The sequence below is a fragment of the Delphinus delphis genome, chromosome X (genome assembly GCF_949987515.2).
Source record: "Delphinus delphis chromosome X, mDelDel1.2, whole genome shotgun sequence".
NCBI classification, from domain to species: domain Eukaryota; kingdom Metazoa; phylum Chordata; class Mammalia; order Artiodactyla; family Delphinidae; genus Delphinus; species Delphinus delphis.
Window position 1 is genome coordinate 26,061,552 of NC_082704.1, and position 22,493 is coordinate 26,084,044.

At 45.6% G+C, this 22,493-nt stretch overlaps 1 protein-coding gene across 3 annotated transcripts in view; it reads left to right on the forward strand.

Annotated features, from left to right (window-relative positions):
- Positions 1-22,493, forward strand: part of TMEM255A (transmembrane protein 255A) — a 47,317-nt gene that overhangs the window by 1,863 nt on the left and 22,961 nt on the right. For 2 of the 3 annotated variants that reach the window (XM_060002959.1, XM_060002960.1), the window contains exons 2-5: positions 4,703-4,845; positions 13,450-13,512; positions 15,673-15,762; positions 20,820-20,888. In XM_060002959.1, coding sequence (XP_059858942.1) covers positions 4,703-4,845; positions 13,450-13,512; positions 15,673-15,762; positions 20,820-20,888 — 365 coding nt within the window. Of the gene's footprint in view, positions 1-4,702; positions 4,846-13,449; positions 13,513-15,672; positions 15,763-20,819; positions 20,889-22,263; positions 22,336-22,493 lie in introns of all 3 variants that reach the window. The other variant, XM_060002958.1, reaches the window with a different exon arrangement.

The window sequence follows — 22,493 nt, forward strand, 5'->3', positions numbered from 1 at the left end:
CTTGGGCTCCCAGGGGCCCTCAGCCAATCATGCGTTTCCCGAAAGATCTGCGCAACAAGAAGATGAGTGGGTTTCGCCCAGCCCAGACTCGACACTGAGGGGAAAGAATCAGAGATCCCGTATGGACGCGCGAGCCCTCTCCACGCAGCCCGCTTCGTAAAGTGCGCAGACCGAGGGCACTAGCAAATTCCCCAGTCGAGTGGTAACCCTGGGTTTCCAGAGTTTGGACAGGGGAGTCTCCCCGGAGTTCCCTGGCGCTGGTCCCGCACAGCCCGGGCCTGAAACAGCGTCTAGGCTACTTAGGAGCTACGCCCACTTAACTCAGCCCCGGCAACGCCTCCTTCCCTTGCATGGGGGGGAAGGGAAGTGGAGGTGGGTGGGTTTAGTGTTTCAGCCTCCAAGGGCAGCATTTCTGAGGGGATTCCCTCTACTGGCAGGACACAACCGCAGCCAAAACAATAAAATATAAAACACACGGACACACACTGCACCAAGGTGCCTGCACTCTACTCTTGCTGGCTGGCTGGGGCGGAGCAGGCGCGTGGCTGGTAATTTGACTCCGGCGCCCCTTCATCCCCTCCCAGCTACCCCCATCTCCCTTTTGGCAACACCGCCCCCAGGCGCTAAGGCACCTCTACTACAGCGGGGCTCTCCTTCCCTTGCAAATAACATATTTGTGATTCACCGGTGGCCTTGGATGTCTCCGGTCAAAGAATTGCCCAAAGGGGGGATTTCAGCACCTTTAAGGAAATGTTTGGGAGACTGGCAGAGCCTTGAGGCTCTTGTGTGGGCAGCCACCTGTTTCCACCGATGCTCAAGGCTGGGACTTCTGGGAGCCTCCCTGTATGGCAAAGCTGACTCAGGTAAGCAAATCCGAATCGGTTCAAAGATCAGCCCGAAGAATTAGCCAGTCAGCAACAACATAGTGCACAGGACAGGATACTGGGCCTCCATCCTTGCTGCACTCTGACGGAGATTACACACCCTATAATCAAGGGGTGGAATCAAGAACAGGTACTAGGTGAAAAAACAAGTGAGCAGAGACAATCATCCTACCTTCTGGCAACCCACACCTTGGTTCCCGTCAGATACGTAATCCTGGAACTGGTGGACATCATATGGGTGGTGGACCAGACCCACAATTACAACTGTACTTGTAGCAGTTATAATTAATATACTTACTGAGTGACGTATCTAGGAACTCAGGGACATGAAATAATGAGTGATTAGAGTGAGCTTGATCAAGAAAAACTTCTCGGAGGAGGTGAATTTTGAGAAGGTTTCAGAAGAAGGGAGGGACTCAGATTCAAAGACCGCAGTGCAGGTGGGGCTCTGACCAGGGAGGGGACTCGGAGGAGGGAGAAGCTGGCTGTACTGGGAAGGGTGGAGACAGCAAATAATTGGGCCCTTCTAGAGCAGAGCATCCTGGTCGTCACGAATCTGGGGTGGAGGAGGGGCACTGCAGAGAGGGAGGGCTGCAGTAGTTCTGCAGGGAGGCTGCTGGGGGCGGAGGGGGGCAGGCAGTGCCAGTAATGGGATTCAGACTCTCCCACTGCTGTTGGTTGCAGGGCTGGTTGTTTTTGTCTAAACAGAGAGATACTGGGCGCCAAGTAGACAGGCTAGTGAGAGCCACTGGGGTTGCGACACTAGTTGGCCAGAAAGCTTTTAGATCTGGGGAGCCCTTGGGTGTACCCTATTTTAAAAAACCAATTCTATGAGCGTAGCCCATATTTATTCTCACAGTTCCCCCCTACAGCCTTTTTGATTAGAAAGGAAGCTATTCTGAGATGTTGACTTGTTTATTCAACAAGTATTGACTGCTCACTAGGTATCAGACACTGTGATGGGCACTGTTTTCACATACCTGCTGCTTTATTGAAGTACCTTATGGTGTCTGAGGGTTTTTTTATATGTTGATTTACTAAACAAAATCGGAATAAGATGTTCCTGTGTTTACGGGAACATCTAAGGCAGGCCCCAAATTGTACCCTAATAAGAACAGAACTCTACTTCTCCCTTCTTAAATAGAACAACAGCCAGGAAAATGTCCTAAGTAGACACAAAGAGCTGCTTTTTTCCTTTAGAGGACAGGTGCGTCTTGCTCTAAGTAGATGTGACTTTTCAGTCAAATTGACACTAAAGATAAATGGAAGGGATGATTCTTCACTTTTCAAAGGGTTTCACCCTGGGGTTCCTTAAAATGGTCAACTCCCCAAGTGCAGCTAGAAGTAATTTCATTTTACATAATTTTAGTCCTTATAAGTGTAAAATAAGGGGTGACTTGGGGGAGGATGTGAGGGGACAGAGAATAGATATTCAACCTAGTGATGGGAGAGTTTTCTTAGGAATTTTATCCCAAACTAATCCTGTCTGGAGGCAAGGCCCCTGTGGAGCTGCAGGATCTCTGCCTGGGTTTCTCAACTGACTGGATTTTCAATTCAGGTTCCAAAGCAGGAAAAAAAAAAAGATTTTTCAAATGACACCATGTGGTTTGCTGAGTCACTTTTCTGACCTGGCTCCTGTTCTTTTAAGAGTTAGAGTGATATTTGCAAAGGAGACCCAAGAGCTGTGAATAAGATCAAAAGCCAGTTGGCCGGGAAGGAGCAGGCGAGTGATACTCCGAATTTAGAAAGACTGTATACACACACACCCCCACATCTAGTCTCTAAGGTGACATGTTTCCCCTGTGAGGTGTTGAGACACTTTGGTGTGCCACAAAGATACCCTTGTTTCCAGATGTTCCCTCACTCTCTTTGGCCAGTTTGGGGTGGGGGAGGGCTAAGATGGTGTAGAAATGCAGACAGGGGTGGGGGACGATGTTGGTAAGTTTATGTTATTTAGAGCCCCTCTGTGGAGCCAACTGGCAGATTCACTGAGAACTGGCTATCATCAAATGGACTTAGGGATCCTGGTTTGGAGGCTCATTTAAGGTCCCTCGAAATCTAGAGGAGGGGTAACTAACCTTCAGATAAACAGAAGAAATAAATCCCTGCTCTTCTCCCCCCGCACCCTTCGCAGTCTGTGTCTCCCCGCTCTGCTCCTCTGTTTACCAGCAGTCAGCTCTCCATCTGCATCCCAAATAGCCCTCTCACACAAAGGGCCCTGATGTCACAGGTGTCTCCAGCGGTCCCGTTGTTTTTCCCCCTGGAGGCTGGACTCAGGCCCCCCAGGAGAGGAGCCTCGTTTCCCAACTCACTTTACCTCTCCTCCCAGGGTGCGATATGGCGCTTTAGTCTGTGGGTGCCTCCAAACGCTCAAGCCACTTCTACATTTCGATGTAAAATGGTCTTGGAATAGTACCGTATTAGAAATGACCCTGATGAGTCACGGCCCTCACTTTCGAGGCTGACGTCAGGGGAGAGACCGCCAGCCCCTCCCACCTCCCTTGGAGCCTTGGGCAGGGACCGCACTGGGGGAGACGAGACGGATGGTGGGGCTCACCCAGGGTGGCACTTCTGACGCTCTTCTTCCCTCGAGGAGGGGGCATCTGCTGGGGGCTGCAGAGCCAGCCACAGTGCCTCCCTCTCAGCACCATCAGGCCTCCTGGGTCTCCCTGGTTTTCTCGCCTCCCTCCCCCTTCCTTCATCACCTCTCCCCTCCCTCCCAGTGGTGCAGTCTGGGCGGCTTCAAAGGCAGCTGCTTCCTGAGGCTGCAGCGAGGCCTCCCAGAATGGCGGGGTCCTGCGATCAGTCCCAAGTGGCCTCTTTAGGCCCATAAATGACAGCCAAGCCACCTGAGTGGGCAACCCTGTCATAAGGCTCCCCACTAGAGAACTGGACTCTCACAGCAAGTCCCCCAGTTGCTTATTTTTATGAGAACTCCTAGGTGTAACTCGAGAACCCCCTCCAGAAAAAACGCACGCAGAGTGTTGAGCAGTGCTTCGTTCCTTAGAAAAAAAAATTAAATTCAAAAGCGAGTCTAGATACCATTTTTCTATCTGACTTAATAAGCCTGTTTTCGAAAAAAAATATTGGTTTGCACTATCATGTCCGATAAGCACTGAGTAGAAGAACGGGTTTCTCATCATTTGTATTTATGTCACCCTCACATAAGCCTAAACGGTGTAAGTTATAATCCTCCCCATCTACCTCCCCCGATACATATCTTTGTGGACTAATGGCCTCCAAACACTTACTTTATTACACACATTTGTTATGTGGCAAATCTTGCCAACACACCATTTTTAAAGTTTATACATGAGGTGGCAAATGTCAGAAATAAATGAAAAAAAAATCCCAGTACCTGGCTTGGTTCTGATATTTACACTGAAAATGAAATTTCATATCTCCATCTTATGAAAAAACCCTCCTTAGTTGCATATTGGCCTTAAAATATTTTCATTTAATATCTCCACAGTACACTTTCCATCTATCATGTACCTTATAATTTGGCTTAAAAAAGAAACACTTCACTAAGTGGGTATGATACATCTTTTATCGAATGCGTTTACTTTTTATGTAACTGGTACAATTTCTTCTGTTGTTTATTTTCAAACTGGAAACATATATATATTATTGTAAACGTAACACCTGATGACTGCAAAAAACTAAAGCTCCATCTCTTCCCCATAATCCCACTCCCCAGAGATAACCCCAGTTACCAGTTGAAGTAGGAAAGGAAAACCTTCCTAGTGATTTGTTTCTGGAAGTCCATCCCTTCTCCAGCCGAAATGAGCAATTTCAGTTTCTCTGTGTGCTTTCAGGAGCCTTTAATCGGAGGAAACGAAACTCCATCTATGTCACCGTGACTTTGCTTATCGTGTCCGTATTAATTCTCACGGTGGGCCTCGCCGCAACCACCAGGACCCAGAATGTGACTGTTGGAGGTTACTACCCGGGAGTTATTGTGAGTATCAAAGGCATAGGTAGGTCTCAGTAGCTTGCTGGCTACAGACATTTGGTTCTACTCTGATGGTTTTCAATTCTGTTTGAGTTTCTGTGTTTGCTCAGATTTCCTCTGGGCTGGTTTAGGAGGGCACTGAACTAAGACTCAGAAGAATCCCAGCGCCATCCCTAACTAGCAGTGTGATCCTGAGCAGGTCATCTCACTCTTTAGGACTTCGGTTTTCTAGTCTAGGACATGTTACTAATGAGCAGTGTTAACCTTAGGCTGAGGTCCTTTCCTCTCTGGGCATCTGCTTTTCTAGATATATAATAGGGGTCACCTGACCTTACCTGAAATCTGAGGACCCTTGCAGCTTGACAGTCTGTGACGCACAGCACTGATCTCCAAAGTCATCCTGCCCTCCTCTCAGGAAAAATATGTGGGATGCTTACTCCTCAAATATGTGTAATTATTCATTTACAAATTATATGCATATTCATAACACGTACAAAAATGGAAGTTCAAAAATTAGATGAAAATGAAATACACTTTAATTTTTAATATCTTCATACTAACACTAGCTAAAATTTCAAGGAATGGTATGCACTTCGCATGAAATCTCATTAAAGATAGTGGCTGTAAGTCGTTATTTCAAATAGCTTACTAGATAATTTTGAATATTTTGTGCTTTCTTCTCAGATATGAACAGATTGTCATGAGCATCATTGTTTTTTTCATGTGATCTCACAGTGTGGCTGACAAAGAGCTCACCCTGAGAGTTCCAAGGGTCAGCTCTGTCATTTTCTCGCTGTGTTACATTATTAGGGTCATCTTCAACTCATGGTTTATCAACAGGAGTCTTTCCAAACTCCTTGTCCATTTTCTTGGGACTAGTTTAGTGAAGACTAGATAAGACTATCCGGGCACACGTGGTGGCTGCCCCACCACCAACCCTTTGCTGCTTGGAACCTGCCCTCCTCCAGAACGATAGCTCTCGCCTTGTCACCTGACATTCACACCGAGGGAGGGCGCCAGTGACAGTCTGTTCACTGAATATTTGTAACGCGTAATTTCTTTCTTATTCTTTTAGATAAACAAAAAATAGGAAACAAGAGTTCAAATCATTTCTTTCCATACGTCAGTGGATTGTTTTACGGATCCCCGGGCTGCATGCAATCCACTCTGGAAAGCGCTGAACTCTTTGCATACAAAACCTCATTTTATATCAAATCATCATGTTGTATATGAAATGAAATGAAATATATACCATTTTATCTGCCAATTATACCTCAATATAATTGAGGAAAAAAGAAAAGAAAAAGAAAACCAAACCAAAACCTCATTTGGATCTACACACACTGCTATCGAACCCTAAAACCTAACTCTAGAGGTTGGATCGTATTTTGAATATCAACTAAATGACTTCCCAATTGTAACTGCTAGAGAGCGGGAAGGAAGGTTAGGGTGGGTTTTTGTTGTTGTTGTTTACATTTTAGGTTATCAGGGAGGGCAGACGGCTTTGTTGCTGTTGTTTTGTTTCTTTTCTTTTTTACTCTTTTTTTGGAGTGGGGGGTGTTGGAAAGAGAAGCAAAGAAAGGGGAAGGGATTAAAGATGGATGCCTTTGACAAACCAGCGCCGGGAGTGACCAAGCCTGACGCCTGTTGCCTAGGTCACCGATTCCGCAGTCAGCCGTCTCAATAGCCCTAGCGGAGCCGGGGCCTGACACTGGGGCCCAGCTGCTGAAGGCCGCCCGCCCTTCCCGGGAAGTTCCTTCGCAGCTCTTGAGCCGAGCCGAGGGCAGGTGTCCCACAGACACCGTCTGGTGCCCTCTGCTAAGCATGTGATGTGAGAACTCACCCGGTCCACTTCCTGTGGTGAGGCAAGAAAACCAGTCATCAGCAGAATTGGGTTTTATTTTTAAACACAAGAGGGGCGGGGGACAGAGGAAGGGGGGGCTAAGATTGCATTTTGGTGGCTTGGGAAAGCAATTTATAGGGTCTACGTGACTTCGTGGGCTTCAGGTAGCTGCATTTAGTAAAAGGTTTCCGACTGATGAGCAAATGCTCAAGCCAAGATTCAGACTCTCCCTGGGTGAGAGGAAGGTATTTTCCATGTCATTTAAGAGTAGCAACTACTATTCATGAACGGTGCTTCTGAACCTTCTCTGTAGAATATCTGCCTGTGGGTGGCTGGGTTGGAATACATTAACAAAGGAAGGAGGGCGCGTGATTGTTGTTATTGGAGTACCTGACGTTCAGCTAGCACTGGAAGTTGAAGCAGTGGGGGCGTGTGTCTGTGCGTGTGCGTCTGGCTAAGAGCTAATATGGAAATCTTAATAGGAGAGCCAGCCCTAGCAGTGTGCCCTATGGTTTAATCTTAATTTTTTTTGCTTTTATAGTTCCTGTAGATTGTTTCTTTAAAATGGGTTTTAGTTATAGGAAGTGAAGGGGGGAAGACTGCAGATCGAAGAGCAGAAAAATCCATTTGAGTTGATAGGTCAGATCATGTTATAACAAATACAATAAACAACTCATACCTCTGAAACAATAAATGCCTGGGAATCCAGATTTATCCGGGACTGGGGTGCTTTCACTAATTGAATAGTTTGGTTATTAGAGAGGTATTATATAAACTCTAAGCCAGTGGTTTCCCCACCTTGGTGTGTATTTTAATAAACACCCCAGGGGAGTCTAATTCAGGTGGATTGGCAACCACCTGGAGAACTAAAACACAGTAAATAGAATGGATAAAGAAGATGTGGCACATATATACAATGGAATATTACTCAGCCATAAAAAGAAACGAAATTGAGCTATTTGTAATGAGGTGGATAGACCTAGAGTCTGTCATACAGAGTGAAGTAAGTCAGAAAGAGAAAGACAAATACCGTATGCAAACACATCTGTATGGAATCTTAAAAAAAAAATGTTTCTGAAGAACCTAGGGGCAGAAGAGGAATAAAGACACAGACGTTGAGAATGGACTTGAGGACATGGGGAAGGGGAAGGGTAAGCTGGGACGAAGTGAGAGAGTGGCATGGACATATATACACTACCAAACGTAAAATAGATAGCTAGCGGGAAGCAGCAGCATAGCACAGGGAGATCAGCTCAGTGCTTTGTGACCACCTAGAGGGGTGGGATAGGGAGGGTGGGAGGGAGGGAGATGCTAGAGGGAAGAGAGATGGGAACATATGTATATGTATAACTGATTCACTTTGTTATAAAGCAGAAACTAGCACACCATTGTAAAGCAATTATACTCCAATAAAGATGTAAAAGAAAATACCCACAATAAACAAAGTATGCTTGCAATAAAACCAGAATGAGCAAAATGTGTCATTTTCAGATTCCACACTATCAAATTGGTCAGTTTGAATATAAAGATCATGGTATAGATTTGTGGGAAAATGTCAGGTTATTTGGAACTCTGCTGTTTTAGGACTCTGGTTAAATGTGCACATGAGAATTTAAAATTTTAAAACAAACAAATTAGGGAGCAGTTACTAGATTTAAAGACGACTTAAAGACTACTTACCATACAATTCATTTAAATATTGAGATCTCAGGCATTGAAAAATATAATCGCGTTTGCATAACTCATGCAAAACTCATGTAAGTCATGCAAAACTTTTCTGAGCCATCTTTATTTTGCCAAACGAGATGCCCTTGTACAGTGAGGTGCATTATGATAGGGTGTTAGCTACTCTACCTGAGCTAGAATGTGGTATCATCATCCTAAGACATGTATGCAACAGGCATCTTTACAGATGTGCTCATCTGTACAGGCTAAAATGTAAAATTAAAAAAAAATTAAAACGAACACAGAAAGACAAACTGGCTTAGGATTTTTACTGTCCTCGAATGTTCAAGACATAGTCCGTTCCAGAAGCGTTCCAGTGAGCTTTCTACTCTGGAGGCCTAAAGAAAACCAAGAGCCTCGGTTGTATGAAGATGGAAAATGCAGGGGAGAGAGCCAGGTCCTTCTCTATAGCTCTCTAACCTTACATCCAGGAGAACAAGGCCTCTACATGTGTTTCCCATGCAACCCGCAAGATGGAGTTGGCCACCTGATCAGTGCTGAAAGCCTTTCACTCTAGAACCTTCTCCACCAGCTGTTGTACTGCTAGGGCCCACACCAGCCTGGGTTTTCTTTTAGGAAAGAAACCAGGAGCTTCTGTCCCCTCTCCCAGGTGGGGGAAGGGGGGGTGTCCAGTTAATTGAAAATTATATCAGAGTTGCCATGGGGTAGTAGGATACAGAGACAACAGGGATCATTCAAAACAGTCAATAGGTCAGAAACCTCTAGGCCAGCGTGGCTTCAGCTTCACATGTGAAGACTCTTGATAAATCCAAGAAAGTTTTGACTAACTTGAATGTTCAGGAAGTAGAAGGAGGTCTGGATAGTGGAATTTTGTGGTTTATTGTGAATTAGGCAGAATTTTTTTCTACCTCTTGTTGAAAATGTTTCTAAAATATAAGATCATTCTAAGATAAAGTTCCTAGCTAGTAAGTACATTTCAGAGATGACACTTGAGCCTTGATTTACTAGATAAGACTAACCTTCATTGGCTTCCTGTTGCCTCCTTAGCATTGTCATTCAAAGCTCTCTGAAGATGCCCTTGGCCTGGTCTCCCATACCTTTCTTTTACCAAAATTTTCAATTCACAGTCCCCTGAACATGACTTGGGCTGGAACGTCCTCCCTGTGCTCTCTCTCTCTGTTTATCCAAATGCTCTGTCCTATTCCAACTTAAAGACACAGCTGGGACATTTCTCAGCTACTGGGATCCACAGTGGTGTCTACCATCTTTGAACTCCCTACTGTAGATTCCTTCCACTCATAGTTCTTGGGAAATAGTCACATTCTGCTTTGTGGGATGTTGGGCTATATTCTCATTTAGCTTTGTTTATACAGGTCCACAATCCCTTATCTGAACCCTTGGGTGAGATGTGTTTGCAACTTTAGACTGTTTTGTTTTGTTTTTAATTTCAGAAAGATAATAGACTGCATATATCATATATTATCTAACATCCCAGTGGGGTCTTGAGATATACCCCATAATCAAGCACCTTCATCTTTCTACAATAAACTGTGAATTTTTACACTAAGTAGATAAACATTATAAAATAACCTCACGTCAGTTCAAGGTCAGGTTTTGCCACCAAGTTAGTTACCAAAAACCCTTTTGGTTTTAAGAGCTTTGTTGATTTCAGTATTACAGAAAGGGATTGTGGACCCATTATCTAATTACAGCTCCTCCAGGCCGAGTCTTGTTGGTCTTGGTATCATACCCCACCCCGCTTCCTGGCCTCCATATCACAGGTGTAGCACAGTGCCTGCCACAGAGTAGATGTCCAATTAATACTTGTTGAATGATTAATCCATTTGCACCTCAGTCCCAGTGGATGGGAATAGGCATAGATTATAGGGTGCAGCCTAAAAAGAGCTCTTGAAACTGAGTTCTCATGATTTGCCTTTTTTTCTTCTACAAGTGGAGGGCAGCCAAAACAAAGCAAACTGGTTATTTGTTCAGGTAATGGGGAGTCAAGATGGAGTTCCAAAGGTCTGAACATTCCATGATTCCGGGCAGTTCTCGAGCAAGGACCACAGAGCTTACCTTTCGGAGGCCTCAGGAGAGCAAACAGTTGATTAGAAGCAGCTGCCCATTTTCAGGAAATTCTGTTGATTTTTCCTTCTTTACTTTCACCCCCTCAGCTCTTCCTCAAATAGGACTTCTCACTCCATCCTTACAGGGAACTTCTTCCCTGGGGGGCAGAGGTGAAGGTCACTATTCTGCTAACACTGGCCACAAATACAGCAAAGTGTGGCTGGAAGAACACCAGTTGTTAGGGTGTTCTTGAGGGCTCGTCCTGGCCCTGCCGTGAACTTGCTGTAAGAGGGGATGAGCCCATACAATTCTCTAGGCCTCCGTTTTGCTATCTATCAAATGGGAATGATATGAGCTCCACCGAACTCCCTAACATGACTGTGACCATGGCAAGCGCTTCTTTAAATTCAAATGCTCTTCAAATGTAAGGTAGTTTTAGTGATACTGGTGAGTTAGTTCATAAACCTGTCATCCAGATGAATGAATTCTTCCAGCCAGGACTCAATTGATATTAGTTCCCCACCTGGTGAACTCTACCTGTCTTTGACCCCATTTATCCCCTCTGTGAGATCTGAGAACGACCACGTATATGTATTTAGCAGCCTACCTTATGCAGGTCACGCTACGTACATACCTTATCTCATTTAATCCTCACAGCAGTCCTGTGTGGTCATGACCATTATGATTCCCATTTAATAGATGAGGAAAACGAAGCACAGAGTGGCTAAAGAACTAGCCCAAGGTCACACAGTTTATAAGTAGCAGAGCCAAGGATATAATACAAAATGAATTATTCTCTGCTCCTTCAGCACTTTGTTTCTACCTCGCCTGTGGTCCTTAAGCCACAGTCTGCCTCTCCCTCACTAGACTATGCACTCCTGCAGGGTAGGGGTCATGTCATCTTATTTATCTCCCAAAAGTACTCAGTGAGTGTTAGAAAATGGAATGAGTTGGAGTGGAATAGAAATAGAATGGAAGGAAAGGGGAGGGAACTGGATGAATTAACTGGTTGGCCTGGGATTTCCAGTCCCAGAGCACCTTGTCTTTCCGGCCAATTCCATGAGGCTTCAGGCCACCTCTTCCGGTCACTGCCATCAGAGAGTTATTTGAGAGTGTCAGGAAGAGCGAGTGTCTTTGCTTCCCGTCTTAAGGCAAAGACTGCTGTTGAGGCTCAGAACATTCAGTGAATATCTGTGGAAACTGATGAACTGCTCAGTGAAAGGACTTATTTTCCATGTAAGAAACTGCCCTCTGACTTTCTTTCAGTCTCCACAAATGGCCCAGAGTGTCATAAGCACAGGCTATTCATGGAATTCTTCCTGAAAAATAAAAGCTGTGCAACATATTGGGAGGGGAGATAAGACAGAATACAAAACTCTTATGAAACAGAGCAGATAATGATAGGATTTGCCAGCTCAAATCAGGTTAGAGCTGCCCCAAAGTTAGGTGTCTTTAAAAATAGTAATAATAATCACTAGAACAATAACTCGTATTTACTGAGAACTTACTGTGTGCCAGGCCCTGTGCAAAGTTCTTTGACTGTATTGTCCTGGATAATCCTTATAAAAATCCTATAAGACAGCTACTACTATGGTCCCCATTTTCCAGATAAGGAAACTGAGGTTTAGAGAGGTCAGTCAGTTTGTTCAAGTCGCACAGCCACAAGTGGAAGAGCTGGGGTTAGAAGCCAGGCTAGTCTGATGACCAGGTTTTAATCACTATACCTCATCACAACACATTTTAATTACATTTCAAATAAGACCAGGCGGGAGACAGGTATAGTTTAACCGTTGAGTGAGGATGTTCTCAGTAGAGTCTTGGACGGCATGGGTTACACCTTTATTCTCTTCAGCTTCTATTTCTCAAGAGGGGTTGCTGGCTGAGTGGCCCTGCAGAATGAGTCCTTGGAAATTTGTATTCATTCCTTCCATTCATTCTCTTCTTTCATGCTTAGGTTTCTGAGGCAAGCACCCAGTCCCCCTACACTGCCCCACCAGGCTCCTGCCCAGCCCTTGGGTCCATTAGATTTCCAAGACTTGGTGTAAGGCTTGGGGGCCTCAGACTGAAAGAGATGTCCCTGTGAGCCAAGGTAAGGCGGCAGATGGAAGGCCAGATCCTTAGTGAGGCTCAAGAGAAGTGTAACTACATTGCTGGACTTGTGTTAAGATTTATTGGTCCATTCCCACCACCTTTTACTTCTTCCACTTTCACCCCTGACAGCAGCCATCGGTTAGTGATCATTTTCAGCTGAGAATGGCAGACTCAATCCACTAATGGCAGAACTGAGAGCAAAGTGGAATCTGCTACCCCGAGCCATCATCCCAGCCGCTTAGGCAGGGAAATTGTTTTTCAGGGTTTTACACCGCCATTTCTATTCACCCTTTAATGAATGCTTTCTGTCCATAAATGAAGCAGAGATGGAAGAAGAGGTGAATAAGTGCTAACATAAACGGCAGTGGGTCAACCACAAATACAGGCTTTCAAAAAATAGTTCTTTTTTTTTTTTAAGTCTAGGTTAAGGTGCTTGCTGATTTCTAAAGTACTTCCTGCGTTTGATTAGCGTGTCTGATGCATCAGAAATCGCTATTTCAAACCTTTATTTTGTAATTCGTGCATCAGGATAGAAGGTCTCTTTTCAAAGAAAAGATAAAGATCAGAATATAATGCGTGCTTTTCACCATTATCCATCTCTTACTGACTCACCAGTCACATGCTAGGTAATGGATATTGAAATTGAAATAAGCAGCCTCTGAAAAGCTATGGTTGACTTTTACTTTTAGCTCCTGGGCACACGAGTTTCTTTTTAGGTGTGATTCATATCTACGAGGAAAAATTGGCCAATGGTGGGAGAAATACTTTTCTTACTCATACTGTATTTGTGTAACAGCTGCACGGGTTTAGCATCTGTACCCCGGGTATTTTCTGTTATCCTGAATTGTATCCCAGGGGTGGAACGACCGTGCGGTCAGGCTAACCATCTGCCCACGTGCTACCTGTGCCATGTTGCTTTGCAGCTCGGCTTTGGCTCATTCCTTGGAATCATCGGATCAAACCTCGTGGAGAACAAACGGCAAATGGTAAGTTTTCATCGTTATAGAATCAAATTCTTCACCTGAAAAAGCTCAACATTTCTGTGGATAAGTGACACATTTCTTAAGGTTGCCCAAATTGGGCCACAAAAGAAACAGCTACTTTACTTTTCTCCTAAGCCTCCGGGGAACTTGTTTTAAAGTGACCCTGTGGTATGGGACTTGTTCTCACCCTGCCTGATGTTCCCTCAGTGGCCCAGCTAGTCTCCTTAAGTCACAGGGATGGAATAATCTGGATCTTGCCTTTTGCTTTTCTCCTCCTTCGCAAAGGAGTGTGCCAGCCTATCCAGTCAGGCCAGTTGTCCTCGCATCGGATGCCTTTGTGTCTTCGATTCCTGCTGCTGCAGCCCTGGCTCACTGGCGACCCTCACACCTTCCTCTCTGATGCATAATCTTGGAGAGGAGTTTTCGCAGAGGGTTCCTGCCTTTTAGGAGATTCCAATCTAGGGGACTTTAATTAACAGAACAAATATATTTAGGGCGCAAGAAGACGAAATGAAATTACGAAGCCAACCTCAAGTATTCCCATTACCCATACATAGTTCAAAGCTAAGTATGTGTAACGTTGAGAGGAAGGGTACGCATATAACAGGAGGTAAAACTCACAAAGTTCTATGTCCGAATGGGGGCCCGCAAGGGCAGACTGTTGTATTTTCTTGCTTCAGCCTGAGAAGGCTTCCTAGAGGGCAAGAGAAGACGGTACAGACCGAATTGCAAGCATATTGCAGTTTTATGGGCTTGTAAATCAAGATGCCTGGTGAGTTGTCAGATGGTGGACTGATTAGGCTTCCCCGTACAAGTCACTGTGGCATCTAGACTGATGCTAGGGTCTATTCAACAGCAAGTTTAATCAGATAACGTAATAGCTCCAGGGACAGGGAACTCTAACCGTGTGTTCTCCCCCCAGCAATGTAGGGAATCACCCTCAGAGGGGTTCTAATAGTTCTCTTCTTCCATTTCACCTGGGCTCTCCGCTGCCAGTTGTGTTTGCACTTTGGGTTTAAATTATTCAAAATGACAGGGGAGTTCTAATTGTAGAGCTGATCATAGCATAGCTGATAATGCCAATTTCATGACATCTTTCATCCATTATTTACCAACTCTCGGTAGTGCTGTGAAGCGAGATTTATGGGGCGACGTTTCTGAACAACTCCCAAAGGAGATCAGTATTACCTTCTAGCCTGTGAGATGGGAGGACCTTAGGGTGGCCTTGACTGTGATTTCCTCCTCCTCCCTGGGGAGCAGCTTAATGCCATGCTATTTCTCTACTTTAGCCCCCAAACACCTCAAAGAGGGTGTTTTGAGGGTCAACACGGGCAGATGGTGGGCTTAGGCAGTACCTATCCCTGCCCCTGGTTACACCTTGAAACACCTACCCCCACGTTGGGTTGTGGTATCGCCCTTGTAATGGAAGACAAATTACTAGGAAAATTTCTGTTATCTAACACGATCAGAGAATAGGGCAGTCTGCTTCCAGCAAACATTTCTCTTACTTGAACTTTTTTGTATGTACCACACAGAGTTGATCAATTTCAGAGACTTCAACCCTTGTAAAATGTCTTTGACACCTAAGCCATAATAAGTTGAGTGTTCTCTTTCTTCAGTGATGCAGGGCCATGTAGGGTTGCGCAGGGCCTCAGAATCATCCCTTCTTCATCATTGCCCACCATGAGGGGTTGGGAAGAACACTAGACTAGGAGTTGGTGGGCACAGGCTCTTCCATAGACTGGATAGTGACCTTGGACACACCACTTCCCCTCTCTGAGCCTCCAATTCCACAATAAATAAAATAGGGGGTGGGACTTCATGATGTCAAAGGTCCAACATTTTTCTGAGTCTGAGAATGGAAGAGCCATGCAGTCTAGTTCCTCAGCCTTCTCTTCCTTGGGCACTCATAGACTCCTGGAGTGAATTTCTTAGCTTGCCCTGAAAGTGTAAGAAGTGCTTCAATGGCCCCTTCTCCGCGTCGCCCTCCCCCGCTCCCACTCGTGCTGCGTGACTGAAAAGGGCATTCACTCTTCACACGGGCTGGCAGGCCAGAGTTCTGCTTTGGCTGGCGGTGTCTTGGGGATCGCCTTGTCTCCAGAAGCAGCAATAGTGGAGGGCTAACAGACACTTTTGCTTTGTCCCCCACCCCTACTCCCACAGCTGGTGGCTTCCATCGTCTTTATCAGCTTTGGTGTGATTGCAGCCTTTTGTTGTGCCATAGTCGACGGGGTCTTCGCTGCCAGACACATTGTGAGTATTTTTAGTCCTGGGTTAAAGTAAATGGGCAATACAACAAGGCTTCATCGAGTGTGTGTGTGCTGGGTGTGTGCTAAGGGCTGTGAGGGGTACAGGAGAGGGAGGTGACATCACCGGCCTCAAGGAGGTGACGTCAAAATGAGGACATCCCTGGACACACACGGGCATCTAGAGAAATTGGTCTAAGCTGGGCATATAAACTCTAAGTGCCCAAGTGGTTTACCTTGGATCAGAGCAGGCTTCCCCACGGTGGAGGGGTTGGAGCTAAGCCTTTGTTGACACGTGGGTGACATTTGGAAAAGTCAGAGACAAGGGCCAGGGGACTGGCTTGGAATTGGTGTTGGGAGTGAGCAGGTAGGGAGAGAGCCGCAGGAAGCCACATGACTTCCTGAGAGCCTTGGAGGTGGCAATAGCTGACCTCCCCCACCTCCAACAGTGACAAGAGCAGCCCATGAGGACAGACACCTTTTCTAGGATACCTGAACTTCGCTGTCTTCATGGTTGGAGAGGAGTGGTGTGATTGGGATCCGGAGGAAGCCCCAGAGCTGGGAGTCTCCAAAACGAGCCCAGTTCTGGAGTAGAGGCGCCAAATGCTTCCTGTTCTGGAGAAGCTGTGCCTCGAGTAAGGCTACTTTACTCCTGAAACCCAAACCTGTGCTCCTTCTTGGAGAAGCCTGGGATTCGGGTCCTTCCCACAGGGCTCCCTGCAGGAGCCCTCACCCCTCGGTCGGCGCTTTCCATCTCTTACGATTCCAGATATCTGGCCTAGGGCCGCCTTCTCTGTTGGGCTCAGCAGACAACAGTGCCTGTGACCCACGGACTTTCAGGGTCCCAGAAAAATATGATCATTTCTTTTCAAATCAGAAGAAAAATGATGAACTTTTAGGCCAAAAAAAATGTTTTCACACATAATAGAAATTTGTCTTTATACCAATGCAGTCATAAGATATAATCAAAATAAATGAAATATCATTTTCAACAATTTTTAATGGAGGAAGCTGTCCACAAAAGGCAGAAGTCCCAGGGAGGTCATAGTATAGCCCTGATCTGGCCCACAAACCCAAATCGAGAGCAAACCAAGCAGCTTCCTGAGCTCCCACAAAAACCTCAGATACTCATTTTTTCCCCCAAGTGAACCAACATTGAAAATGAAAACATCCTATGAACTAGTTGGAATTATATGTTTTCTAAAACAATTGAATTAGAGAAAAATTGTATTATCAGAATATTGTGTGGATCCATCATATTTTATTCCGTTTCAATCGTTGGCTAATAGTGCAGGTCATCCTGAGGGAGTGTCCTGGGTATGGATGGATCTGGGAAAGGATGATTTGCATTATTAACATAATATTAACATTTGCATATGATTAACATTATTATTTCAATCCCAACTTGCTCTTGGACTCTCCTCCTAGACATAAGAGTCAGTCCCTCATTTGCCAAGATTAGTGGAATTCCTATGGTCAGTGCTGGCATGTCAGGAGATAATTACTGGGCAGGGGGAAAAGTATGGGATGGAAGAGAGAAGCTTTTAGCCCAGTTTTCTTTTGGGGTCAGGAATATGTCAGCCCCTATATCAGACTCATCCCTTTTGAGTTTAGCTGAGAGAGCCATCTTTTTCTTCATCTTTTTCTTCTTGAAAAGGCAAGTGACACAACAGGAACTTGTAACATCCACTATCCTACCACCCTAACATAGCAATTCTATTGCATATGCAATTTTTGCATATTACCCTCTGAGTATATACCTATTTTTGTAGCATGCTTGTAGACAATCATAGTACGTGTGCTATTTTGTTTCAACAGGCGCCATCTTAAAAACAATAATTCCTTGTTTTTGTATAGTGAATTTAGTGTTTCAATGTGCCTTAACATCTATTATCTCATTTGAGACCCACAGCAATCCTGTGAGATATGTAGGGCAGGTGTTATTATCCCCATTTGACAAGCGCTCTTCACTCCGAGGCAGTCTCCATGGCAACATAGGCCTAGTGGCCAAGAAGCCTGCAGTAGATTTTCATGGCATCATGAGCTAAAATGGCTTCCTCCTTTTCCCTCCTCCTCCCACTCCTAATGTTTCTTTTTTTAAACATCTTTATTGAGCTATAGTTCACGTCCCATATAATTTACCCATCTGAAGTATATAATTCAGTGGCTTTTAGTACATTCACGTGTATGTGCAAACTATCACGTCAATTCTAGAAGATTTTTATCATCCCCCAAACAACCCCATACCCTTTAGCTATCACTTCCCTATTCCCCCTGCTCCCCCAAGTCCTAGGCAACCACTACTCTACTTTCTCTATAGATTTCCCTATATTAATTAACATTTCCTGTTAATGGCATCATATAATATGTAGTCTTTTGTAACCTGACTTTTTTTACTTAGTATAATGTTTTCCAGATTTATCCATATTGTAGCATGTATCATTGCTTCCTTTCTTTTTATGGTCTAATAATATTCCATTGTATTGATATACCACATTTTGGTTATCCATTCACAAGTTGATGGACATTTGGGTTGTTTCCACCTCTTGGCTGTTATCAATAATGCTGCTATAAACATTTGTGTTCAAATTTCTACGTGGACATATGTTTTCATTTCCTTTGAGTATATACCTATGATTGGAAGTACCGGGTCATATGGTAACTATGTTTAACCTTTCGATGAACTGCCAATTTTCCAAAGTGGCTGCACCGTTTTACATTCGCACTGGAAGTATCTGAGTGTGCCAGTCTCTGCACCTCCTTGCCAACTCCCGTAATTATCCGACTTTTAAATTCTAGCCATCCTAGTAGGTATGAAGTGGTTTCTCATTGTGGTTTTGATTTGCATTTTTCCGACTCCTAAACTCCTAAAGGTTTTGATCACTGGCCTCAGCCAAAGGCAATGCGAGAAAAATCCAAATTATATTTATTGGAAGTTTCTTCCAGCTTCTGAGTCTAGGCCCTCTGTACCTCCTGCCGTTAGTGGCTTGCAGTAGAGCATTTGATTCGGGAGGTTGGAGTAAGGCTGGAGGAGTCTTTGAGAACAACTTTTTGCCTACATTGTACCTGTCCTAAGACATCTGCCAGTCCTCACTGGTACCCAGACAGTTTTGAGGGAGAAGGCTTTATTAATCTATGGTGATGTCTGTTGGCCAGTTTAAATGAAAGGCACGTTTGGACCCCAGCACCGCTCGGGTGGGTTAGAGCCAGCCTTTCCTGTTGTTGGAGCCCTTTAACCTCCTGGTGCCCTGTCCTTTGGCTTGGGGACATGTGCACTTCCCCTTAAGACCTACTTCCTGACCCCCCTCTAAATGTGTCTCATTCCTTCTCTCTCGTCTCCAGTTTCCTTCCTTTCCCCTCCCCGAATATAGCAATTAACTAGCTGGGAAAATCCCTTTCCCTCCTCATGCCCAGTCTCTCCTCTTCCACGTGGATGTGATAGTAACCTGGTTGCCTCTCAGGGTTAACATGAGGACGGTATGAAATAATGGGTGTGAACGCGCCCTGAGAGGGCCTCGCCCAGAGCACACTGACACTCAGCAAGAAGCAGTCTCGTGGCCAGCCCTCCACTCCGGAGTCGCTAGCCCTTCGCATGGAAAAGGCTGCGCGGCTAAGTGGCCTTTTCTTACTGGCCAGTCACATGGGCTTGTTCCTCCCCTGGGGCCTCAGTGCACAAGAGCACCCAGAGGCAGCATATGGGCGACCATCACACACACACGTCTGTCTTCATTTAGGCAGTTGGTGGCTGAATGCTCTTTGGAGAACCAGGAGGTCAGGAGGGCTCCGACCAGCACATCAAGCCTCCCCTTCGGCAGGATGATGATGACTTCTGCCATTGCCCAAAGTCGGAAAATAAACCCTGCTGGCAGTGACCATGAGAACCCTCATTCCTTTCCAGCCTGACTCCAGGCTGAGCCCACAGGGCAGTGTACTTTCAGAACACGGAGCGGTCAGGACATTCATGTGGAAGCAGCTGATGGAAGGTCCTAGGTCCTTGACGGGGCAGCAGGCAGGGAGGCAAGGAGGCACTTGGGTGTCTGGTGCAGGAGATGCTCAATCACATGTGTGGGGAAAAGCAGCCACCAGGATTATTGAAAACGGTGAGAGAAGTGGGTTTAGGGGGAAGGAGGGGCAATAGATAAACTCCCTCTGCCAAGGTGCTTTTGGCCGAGTTCCAAAGGTCAGTTTGCATAAACTGCTTGTCCTGTGCTAACCTGCTTTTGGTCGAAGCCCCCTACCAGTCAGGGGATGTTTACTGTCCCCCGGAAAGTGGGCAGCATCCCCTGACTGACAGTTTCCAGGTAGCACTGGATTGCATCTATCTGTTCCACCCCAGCCCCTGTGTCTGAGAGCTCCCTCACCAGGAAGCTGCCCAAGCCAGCAGGGTTAGTCAACTGTCCTTGAGCCCCATGTTAGTTTTCTGGGCTTCAGTGGTATTTTTGGAGTTCACTGTCTTTAATCTGTGTAATTGAGTGAAAATGGCTCATCATTCAGTTGAGTTAAAATCTACAGCAGGCTCCATGGCTACCCATCCCCGTGGGGCTTGCTTCCTGAGCTCTTCCTTCTGAAAAAGCTGTGGCAATGACAGCAGACGGTACGTGTCAGCCAGCCCTGGTCCTGTCCCCAGGTGATAATGAATCCTCATTGTTGGAGCTGGCCTCCCTCCGATTGGGAGTGTGATGTTGCAATAACTTGGAGTTTTGACTTTTGTTCCCTGGGGACTCTTTGCAAAGAGACAAAGACTAGAAATAAAAGAAAACCAGAGTGGAAATTTCAAGAAACCCACTTCTCAGTCAATTTCCTAATTTCTCATTAACCAAGTGGCCCAATAGAAAGCAGTTATTAGAACATTTTTATCTGATCCTCACATTCTCAGGCTCCCTAGATGGGCAGCTTTCAGAAATCAACCCAACCCCCACTACCTGCTCTGGGGTGTGTGTGTGTGTGTGTGTGTGTGTGTGTGTGTGTGTGTGTGTGTATTCAAATCTTTTATTACCAATCAGAGCACTTGCTGCTCTATTTTCCAAAGCCAAAACCCATTTGGTTTGGTGTTTCCGTTTCCAGGATCTGAAACCACTCTATGCTAACCGGTGCCACTATGTGCCCAAGACATCCCAGAAGGAAGCTGAGGAGGTAAGAGCCAGAAGGAGGCTGCACGTCTTACCTTTGGGGAAAGTCTCCTGTTCTGCCTGGAACCCCCTTTCTTTTACTCTTTTTCCCAGGCCTACAGCTTGCTACAAGGTATGTTTAGTTGATTTGTTCGGTGGGTCAGAGCACAGTGCTAATGGGGCCATGGTCATAGGTTAGAGCCTCATGAGGCCTAATCAGATTTACTTTGTTCTGTGGCCACAGGCTGCCCCTCTGACCCCAGCAGGCAGCCTCTCAGTGTGTGGCTTTGATCCCGAGAGGGACAGACGAAGAGTACAGAGGCCACAGGGTAGGTCCCTCCCCCATGTCCGTGGATGATGGTTCAGCTGCCTGGACTTGATGTCCAGCTGGAAGAAAAGTGGGAGCCCCACCAAGGCAGCAGGCCTGGACCGGGGAGGCAGAGTCTGAGTCCCACATATGGGAGGGGTCAGGAAGCCAATGAGGGTCACTGAGAAGCCTTGTCCACTTTGAGGCTCTGGGGAGGCCTGTCACGACACGCCCGGAGGCCAGTCTGTTGCTGCTTGAGTGGACACGTGAGGGTGTGTCTCTCCTGCCCCGCATGGCTCTCCTTGGGTTCCTTGTTGCCTCACACAGAAGCAGAGGCAGTGGGCGGTGAGGTGAAGCTCGGCTCCAGGTCATTTTTGGAGAGCTTTCATTTCAGCTCACATTCACCTCTCTCCAATCCAGAGAGCCCTTTAATATAAAACTCTACCATGTGCTTCTAGCAACCTCGACCATTTGGTTCTCTATTAACTTCAAATTGAAAGTCAATGCCCCCCCCCGCCCCTGAGAATAGTTAGAAAAATGGTAAACTTGTGACTGTTAGAAAAAGGTGGCAAGTGGATATAAAATGGTGACTGCATTGCATAACTTCAGGGGAAGCTGTTTTCCTTGACATACAGTGTGAACAGTGCCATCCACTTGCCCCATTTTCCTTCCCCAATCACCAGTTTACCATTTTTCTAACTATTCTCGGGTTAGAAAGGAGTAGAAAGATGTATGTGCCAACAGCTTATCAGAAAGGCATGAGCTTTTGGATGAAGGACCCAATATAGAAAAAAGTGCGCGTTTACCACCAACATTCTCTATAACACAGTGAAACAAATTTACAAGCACTTCATTGCATCCATATGGGGCGGGGGAGAGCCTGGAAGATTTCTCACAAATAAGAGATGATAAATGGAAGTTAATTTTTACATTTTTTTTGCAAACACGAGATGTGTAAAATATCATTGCTATTCTCTGGATTTCATCGTGTTCTCATTCTTGTGTTAACTTGGTGACTGTAAAAATGTTAATAATGACTTCCATAGGTTCACTTGTAACCCTGGTCCCCCTAACCCTATTTTTCCTATATAAGGTCATAAGTTCCTCAACCAAAAATTCTCCTTCTGCGAGGGTTATGAGGAACCTTACCCAGGCAGCTCGAGAGGTACTACTGTACTTCAAAGTGCATGTGATGGCCCCTCTGTCTTCCTTCCCATCTGGTCCCCTTTCCCCCATACCCTGATTTCCCGCCCCTTGTATCCTCATTTCCTACCATCCATTTGTTCTTCTGTCCGTCCTTCCATCCGTCCTTCCTCCTCTCCA